The following is a 9,203-nucleotide window of genomic DNA, read 5'->3' on the forward strand; positions in this document are numbered from 1 at the left end:
GTGTAACCTTTGATGGGTAGTATAGATATCCGTATTAGTCCGTTATCGTTGGTTATGCTTGTACTGCAGGTCCTGCTGTGCACTTTGATGAAAGCACCGCATCGGGTTATGTCGCAGTTGACTCTCAAGGCGTGATGAATTATGACAAAAGAAGAAATGTTCAAAGCAGGTCACCTTCACTTATGAAAAACATGGTATTAAGCAGCAAAGGATTTCATGGACCACAACACGTGTACTTCGTCGTTTCAATTAGTTTTGACACCACAGGCACATTTACAAAAGCAAACTGGAAAGCCATGAGGATCATTCTTGGCACGCATGCTGCATTTTACAAATCAGAGTTGAGAAATAGAGTTTGGAAGTGCAAAGGTACCTGTACAATTGTACCCGGGCATGGTGAAAGGTCCAGTGAGATTTCTGTTGTTATGTATGACCAAGGCGTAAGACAGTCACGAAAACCCCTCGCTAAAACAGAGTCGGCTGCTATTGCTGATGGCAGATGGAATTTTGACATCGGGTTCCTGTTGGATTTCACCAAAGGGCATGTACACATTATTGACACCAACAATGGTTCAGTAATATACACATGTACAGACCTGCCTATAGGGGAAGCTCTTTGGGCAGCCGTTCAATTGCATGGTTCGGATACACATGCAAAATTTAAATCAGGGAAAGGTATCATGGCTGACCCAAAATTTGAAAGCATGTTGAAGAATAAACTGCAATGAAACACGGATGGATTTATATATATATATTGTACAGCAAAAGAAACGCAATTTTCTACAAAATGGAATCTCATAATAAGCGTTCATGTTTATGTCTCCTGTTTACAAACTTGACAAAAGACCGTTTGGGTTTCCTTTGCCGGTCATTATATTATCATTTTGCCAGAAGGTGGTATTACACACAAACGTTATATCATATAATGGAAAAGGTAACCTGGAGTAAAGTAGACCAAGTCAAACTATTGGCTGCATCAAGAATTGTAAGACTGGGCACTGATAAATCTAAGGAAAATAAATAAGAGATTGCGCTGAGGTATGTCGTCTTCTGTACGTTTTATATCATTGTATTTACACTCAGTTTCACAGTTCATCCTTGTCCACATCGACCTCAGACCTTGGCATCTCAACAGCATGATACTGTGGATTTGCACGAGTCTGGTCACCCGGTCCGGTTATTCGCCTCTTACGATAAGCATGGATTGCTGCAGACTACTTCTTCGGATCTTCACGACTCGCGGTGGACCAAGTGACACACTTAGAACAAGAGTGAATCCTCAGTATCATGTATCAACCCTCAAATCCAATGATATGTTTCCTTTGTGTTAGTCGTTGATAATGAAACAAACAAGAAATGTTTTTTGATGGTAATATATATGATATGTCTTTTCTAGTCGTGGTTTGGGCCGTAACTTTGCAACGGTTCCGCGTCTGATTTAACTCCGGTAATGCTTTGATTAAATCAAAGTTTCCAGCATTTCATTTTTTAAAATTATTATTCCGTTTATGGGAACGAACGTATTGAATCAAATGTAGATAGAGTACATATTTTGGAAATATTCATCTAATAGTATCATTTCCAGTAATGCGTGTAAAGAAAAGTGTGTTTGTCACCAAAGGGAAGATAAGGGAAGCAAAGAAAGAAGCATAACAAAACTGAGTAATGTAAGCACTTGTATTTATCAAGGTCATTACAAATGATTGCGCTTATTTTTGTCTAAAACCCTCTTGTTGTGATGTATGGCGGAGCTGGCAAATCTGTATCACTTCCATATATGGCACAGTCTCTGAGATCACAGGGACTTGTGCGCCATTCATATCGGAGACCAACTGGCGACTTGCTCTCACAGCCAGCTACTGATACCGATACAGAGTTTGTGTCCTGGTCTGTGATTGGTGCAGCCACCCACTCATCTGAGTCTGAGCATTCGGTTGTACTCGTGCTGGAACAGCACACCTGCAAAGGAAACACAGGGAACTTTATGTCCTCTTACAAAAAGCGACAAGGAAAAGATTATAAAATGATATAAAACTAAAATACAACTCGTGGTTGCAATTCAAGTACACGGAATGTCACGTCCTCCTAAAATTCAAAGAAACAACAGCAAAACTAGACAAGTAAATAAAATAAACCTGTCATTATCAACTCTAAGATTTTTTCCAACTTCCTATTATGAGCTCAAAGTAGTACAGAACGTCGCACAAGCGGATGTTTGGGTAGTATTTCAGTCATTAAAACTACTTATAAATATAGGATCAATACAGTTCAATTTTGTTGAATCTGTCGAAAAAGGACAGTGAAACCAACTAGAATAAGACGGAAACGGAATTTAAAACTAGCTTCTATCGCTAAAACTTGATTTTCAATTAGAACAATGCAATAAAATCTTTGGCTAAAGATCGCCAGCAGCTGAAGGTACCTGCATGAACCAAACTGGATTTACACCGTCGTCTAAGCCCCACCTGTGAGGATATGTCTTTAACGTAAACTGCCGATTATAAAACATTTATCTATTCCCAAAACATAAAACATTTTTTTCTAAATCATTTCTATTCATTTTAAATTTGAAATAATTAAACGAGAATTAACATGATTAAAATATTCTTCACTGTTCTTCAGCCGATAAAAACACATTAATCTATTCAGAAAGCATTAATCATTTTTCTCAATCGATTCTACTCATTTTAAGTTGCAATAATTAAATGAATTAACATAATTAAACGATCGCTCACTGTTTTTAGACTGAATAATGAGCACACGCAAGCAGAACATGTTTGACCGCTTATGTGTACCCGATACTTTGTATTATACCTACTTGGATGTCCCTCTTCTACAAATTCCTGTTATATTAAAAAGATATGTTATCACAAATCGTACATCTGTCTCCTAAAATACAACAGATGTCAGCGAAATGGAAGATCCGCGCAGATTACTTGTTTAGAGGATGGCAAGGGTTCACAGTAGGAAGTTATTGTACTATCTTCTGCCTCATCATTTCCCGTTTGCTTCAGAAAAGTGTTGAAATGAAACAAATATACCTCAAAGCCGTTGTTGTTGAGAACTGCTATAGAACTGTCGTCTCCGTAGTTCACGTTAAGGATGTTGTTGACGTTGTTAAGTCTGAATGTTTGGGGGAAAGGACCCTGAAACTGTACTCCTTCCTCTCCATAGGCCACAGCCCTTGCCCCGAGCACCAGACGGGAGGCGATATCCTGCTTATACCGTGGGTGGATTCTGGAAATTGGGAACACCAAATTGTCTTGTGTACAAAGTTTATGTATTAATCATGGCTACTTTCAAATGAAAGTCTCTGTTAGCTGTGATTTCAAGTCGAACTCTTTTATTTAAACGTCGAATGATATGATTCTAACCCTTCTTTTGCCAAAAGTTATATTTCCACTAAGATTAAATATATAGAACTCCGTTTGTCCTGAAAGGCGGTTACCTACACATATATTCGGAATTCATTGATCAAGCACACAAACTTGCACATCTAGACTATGTCCAATGAATTACTTACGGCCCAAAAGGAGAGTCATAATCAGGGAGATCAATGGCTGCAGCCATGAATGTTTGGGGCATCTTGTCGTTGGGCACAAAACCGACATCTGCCGTTTGAGACCACCGCAGTGCAGGGAAAGTTCCAACTTCCGTCGATTTGGCATTTGGAGCGAGCTGTTTATAGAAGTAATCATGTATATCCTATATATCAATCAAGTTTGTTTCGTAATTCAGGTCACATGGCACATAGTACAGTTGAAAGATTAAGTAATTTAGTTCAGGTTCAAAGATGTTATATTTCAATTTAAATAAATCACAAAATATAATGGTATTGAGCGTAGTACATTAATTTCACAGTTGAACATACGTTTGCCATTCTAATTATTCTGTATCGAGGTAACAAAACAATTTCTCAAGTGAATATACTTTTCTATAAAGACATGGTAGTTAATTCCCCCAAATGAAGGTAAAATATCGTACACAGGTTCTAGGATAATGCAGAAAAAGTTTGATACCAAACTAAATGTAGTGTTTTGCCAGTGATTCAAACAACTTTTAAATCGTAACACATAATCCAAACACAGAGTGTACTATGATGACTAATATCAACATAACCAATACCAGTAGCGACTGTTAGCTGTCTTATAACTGAGTGGACAGGGTTGAAGGTACAAGCCCATTTCCTCAAGTTTCCGCCCTTATCTCACATCCAAATAATTTCTGTTATTTTCATGACCTCAAACAGTCTCGAAATGTCACATGAAGACGTCTAATCATATAATACTGATAATATACTTATTTGATATAATTGTATTATCGTGTTAAAAACGATCAGCTATAAATCTTTCTGACGTTGAAAAAGCAAATCGGGACATACAATCCAAACTCTATCTGTACAATGATGCTAATAACGGATTTCTAGCATACATAACCAATCCAACTGGCAAATATCAAGTTTCTTTTTGCTGACTCAACAATTTTGTGACAGGACAATTCCGAACGTCACGTTGCCACAAGCAGTTTTGCCATAATCACAAATTGATTTAAATATTTTTAAAATGACGTCTAATGACTAAATCAAGCAAACCTGTGCGTGAAATACTTGTGATATGTTTGGACAGTAACATTCATTCATTCTGTGAGTGCAACCTTTTGGCACATATTCTTATACCGTTGTTCAACAGGTATGTAATTTGAAGAAACGGGGGCGTATATACACTAACCTGTACGAATGCTTGGAATCAGCCTTTATTGTCCTTACATCAGCACAAAACAGAAGTTGTAATCCATAAAGCTGTATGCTTTATTGTTGACTTACCAACTTCTAGAATGCCCGACAAACAAGTACTGTATTAACATCTGCAGTTTGCTTTGCAGGTTTGACCTTCAAATGCCCTGTTCACAATTGTTCTATAATACGCAGAACTACCTGGACAAATCCAAACGGAAATTGGCTGTCTGTCTCCTGTTCTGAACTAAGATGGAATTTTTCTCTCCAATCATTTATCATGGCCGGAAACTGACATTCATAAAGATCCGGATTCCCAGCATTGCCCTCCCCTGTAAGAAATATGTCATGCATGAAACATTAAGTTTCTGAGAAAAGTTGTCTACTTCAGCCTAAGCTTGATTACATTTCTTACTGTATTACATGTAATTCCACCCGTATAAAAAGAATATTTCGCTTCGAAAAAACGCATATTTTTCGAAAATCCCGATTCTTAATAACTGCGTTATATATGATAAAATTAACTGCATTTTTCAATTTGTGGTTTCAAAAACCAAAATACTACATTACCTTGATACCATAATGCACCAAATATGGTCATGTCGACAAACGGGTTGATCATAGCATTCCATAAAACTGATTTATCACGAGGGCCTCTAAAAAATTTGAAAGGATCATTCAATAAATATTGTCAATAACGATTATTAGATATGCATATGTCTCGTCCTGTGATGGGCAGGCTGAATTGTGTTTAGTGACACCAAATACCAATTTCATGCAAACCGGGTAGTTGTAAAAAGAGTGTATTTGAAAACAGTGTTCACATACCTTTTGTTGTGTGTAGGGCATTTGGCAATGGCGTCGGGTGAGGACCAAGCTTCAATGGGCGTCCCACCCCACGCCGAGTCTATCAGCCCAAGGGGATAGTTCCTGTTAGGATATAGGTACTCCCCAAACAGCATACACAGACCAGAGAAGGACGACACGGTGTCTGTTCAACATATGTACACCAAAGTTATATTTGTCTAAGAAACAAAGGAAAACATAACATATTTCTTTTCCACGCTAGATTAAATCCTTGTCTAGCTGTGAAAGATTACTGAAAGCCCAAAGTACATTTTAAATGGTTTAATCAAACTACAAAGAATTCTAGCCTTGTGGGAGTGAGTGAGTAAAACTTCATCAGCAATATTTCAGCCACATCATGATGAGAACAATTAATTATATACATAATAATTATTGATAAATTTTTAAAATCTGTTATCGAAGGACTGTAAAATAACTAGATTATCACAGATTCCAATTTTAAAACTAGAAATTACAACTAGGCCGCCCAACAACAGATGACAATACAAGGTAATAACATGCTATATATTGCCAACAACTGAAGGTAGATAGATCACCATGCTAAGAACCATGGCGACTTACAGTACATTTGCTTCCTCGCATGGATCTTGTGGGAGTGAAACATGTCAAGATGGAATAGTTTATACTGCTATTTCAGAGTCAGATACATTATTATATCTATCTATCCTCCCTAAATAAAAATATATCGTATACATGTGTGGCTTAAACCCAAACCCCTTAAATACGACTGTTGTATTGGAAACTATACACTTGGGATATACTCAACCCTCAGTTGGCTCAGTCCACTGTGTGGCAATGCTCTGTATGTCTTCCAAAGGCGTTGTTGATTCCACCTGAGACGTCTTGAAAATTCTGATAGTCTTGAACTTCAGACTTTCCGCGATTTCCGCAGATGCGTTAATGACCTTTAACCATATGGATATTGCATTTAGTTGAACACTTTTGTCAATAGATATTCTGCATTAATATATGTAATACCCATAAATATCAACGAATACACATATAATTACGCCGAAGAATGTGCCTGAGGTGGCCTTTTCATACAGAAACTTGTGAATGTATCTAATAGTGAACGTGTTCCGGACTAGCTTCATATGTATTGGCTTTCCCATTTGGTGTGGTGTTCTGTCAACGGGGCCTGTGGCCATCGGCTTGAGGTGAATTAGGTCATGATTTTGATGAACATTACGTTGACGAAGACAAACACGTTGATGAAGACGAAGGCACTGTTTAGTTGTTCAAACTTCTTTAGCTGGTTTCACAAGACATGACAAACAAGTATACATGAGATGAGGTGAGCGGACTTCCAGCTTAACCCCGGGGCCTATCCTGCGAGAGGCATAATCCTGCTCGCGGTCGTCTCTACAAATACCGTCGGAATGCCGGTCTCCACACTCACATCTCACGTACAGTATAGATGTGAGCATACTTATATATAGTTTTTTAACAATGGACAGGCAAAGATTCAACAATGGACAGACAGAGAAACAATAGCACTTCCTTCTACAGTTGATGTGATGACAGACATAGCCAAGGTGACCAATAAAAGCCATAAATGTCATATACAGTAATTAATGGAAGTGACAAAGAGGAACATGGTAGCTGACAAAACAATGTACTCTGCGGTAGTGATAAAGATCAAGATTGCAGATTGAATAATAATAACTAAATATCATATAGCCTGGCTACATAGTTTTTGGTCTGTAGAAATATTTGGACATGTCTGTCCTGAAGTAGACACTATAAGAGTTCTAAAAGACGTAACTATGACATTCTATCAAAGGACATGACATCAAGAAGAGTAAATTCCACTTTCGCCACTAAAATAGATAGACATCATCAGTCACAGGAAGAAGATATGGTTCTTCCTTCCATACACATGAGTCGTAACACAGACGTTCCTGGCTTGCTATGACTGATTCCTGACTTTTCCTGAGACTTGCAGTAGATGGCTTGTAAGTTCCCCATGAGGCGAGACACAGCACTGGAAGAGCGTGAGGATTGTGTTCATAATTTGGTTTTCACGCCTTTATGTGTTTAATTCCATCACTTACTGATCTTTCGTCATTGAACGACATTCTGCTGAGCATTTTCCCAACTTTAGACTGAAAGAAATTTCCCCTAAGGCTCGGAGACACTCCATCTTCCACCACCCCCACTCTCCCCACCCCACCCCCAACATTTGAAATGTTTGTTTATTGAACACCTTTACTTGTATGTGATATGCTGGTTATAATACAGGAACTCATCACAGGGACAATATTTTGACATAAGGTATCGACTGTTGTTTCAATTTCCCCTCTCCAACGGCACATGAATGACGACTCACCTTACTCATCGCAAACGCCATGTTACTTTGTCCAGAGCACACCCATACGTCACCAAACATGACGTCTGTTAGAGTTAAGTCCCCTTCTGATGAGGACACTGTCAAGGTGAAGGGACCAGGGTCAGTGACAGCTGGAAGTTTAGCCTTCCATATTCCCTCATTTCCATTAGGGTCCTTCACGACCTTGACCTTGACCCCTTCTTGGCCACTGACAGTGACCGTAACCTCGTCGCCAATGGTTGCAGCATAGCCCCAGACTATGGCCCTCTGGGGTCCTCTTTGAAGAACCATGTGGTCAGCATAGTATGACGCAAATTTCAGCACGGCGAACGCACCTTGATGGACATGAGACCTTTGTAAGGGAGCATGGAGCACATACAAACTCCAATGATCAGCTTTTCACATTTTGCGGTCGATTGTACATTTCCTATTTTATCACTATCCTGCACGTTTAGAACACCATCAAGTAGTGATTACACGAGGTGTCTCTGAAAGTGTGGTAAAAACCTCTGATGATAGAGGCCATTGGATAACCTTTGGAGACTCCTTAACTTAACGTGCCTGCACATTTCATAGGTCACACCGCTGGGAGGTACGAACTTGAATCACATTATAATAACTGATCTATGTTCGTTGTGCGCTTCACTACCTTCTGTTTTCTTTTTCTTGTCGCTGCCGATATAAACCCTTTAGAAAAGTTTACCTTTCAAAATTTCCTTTGTCATCCATCAAATACAGATAAAGACATTCCCAAATAGAAATAACATTAACAATATACTAAATATACTTACTCGATATATTCAAAAGAAGTAACGGCAGCTGTTTCATGGTGCAAAGGACGAATTGCTTTGTCGGCTTTTGAGATAAGAGTTATCTTTGTAGGGCAACACAACCGTCTGATTTCACTGAATTTCACGATAGAACTTATTGGCAACGTAACACTCAAGCAGCAGGTGAATATCTACATTTGATATTGAGATGCACAATAATGTGTATGAAATGTACATTTTAGACGAAACAGCTTGTAGGATTGTACGGAATAAAACTATGATTCCACGGACATGTATTAAGTTCATGTATGACAACTAACACAGAGTATGGTGAGATCAGGTGAAGTGGACTTAACCTTGATAGACGATAATTGTAATAAGATAGAAACATGCATCCATGCACATGTGTACTACTGTGTGGTACCACTTTTAAACCAGGCCTGGTGAGAGAGTAACGTAAACATTAATCAGTTATAACAGAAAGTTGGAAAGAGAAATTTATCAG

The 9,203-nt window shown here is 38.5% G+C and overlaps 1 protein-coding gene across 1 annotated transcript; it reads right to left on the reverse strand.

The window, feature by feature from the left end:
- Positions 1 to 1,659: 1,659 nt before the first annotated feature.
- Positions 1,660 to 8,806, reverse strand: LOC137286952 (sialate O-acetylesterase-like). Its single transcript, XM_067818998.1, has 9 exons — positions 8,720 to 8,806; positions 7,929 to 8,263; positions 6,366 to 6,504; positions 5,561 to 5,723; positions 5,303 to 5,388; positions 4,934 to 5,064; positions 3,524 to 3,678; positions 3,042 to 3,237; positions 1,660 to 1,959 (listed from the first exon to the last, which is right to left on the reverse strand). The coding sequence occupies exons 1-9, from the start codon at positions 8,754 to 8,756 to the stop codon at positions 1,720 to 1,722; spliced, it is 1,482 nt and encodes a 493-aa protein (XP_067675099.1). The 5' UTR covers positions 8,757 to 8,806; the 3' UTR covers positions 1,660 to 1,719.
- Between the last annotated feature and the right edge of the window lie 397 nt (positions 8,807 to 9,203).

The sequence above is a fragment of the Haliotis asinina genome, chromosome 6, assembly GCF_037392515.1.
Source record: "Haliotis asinina isolate JCU_RB_2024 chromosome 6, JCU_Hal_asi_v2, whole genome shotgun sequence".
In the NCBI taxonomy this organism is placed as follows: domain Eukaryota; kingdom Metazoa; phylum Mollusca; class Gastropoda; order Lepetellida; family Haliotidae; genus Haliotis; species Haliotis asinina.

Bases quoted from the DNA above. Each gene is read 5' to 3' on its own strand.
- LOC137286952 (XM_067818998.1), bottom strand. From the start codon at position 8,756: ATGAAACAGCTGCCGTTACTTCTTTTGAATATATCGA. The intron at 5,065-5,302 runs GTAATGTAGTAT...TATTTCTTACAG, and splicing joins TGGTGCATTATGGTATCAAG to GGGAGGGCAATGCTGGGAAT. The intron at 3,238-3,523 runs GTAAGTAATTCA...CCCAATTTCCAG, and splicing joins TATGACTCTCCTTTTGGGCC to AATCCACCCACGGTATAAGC.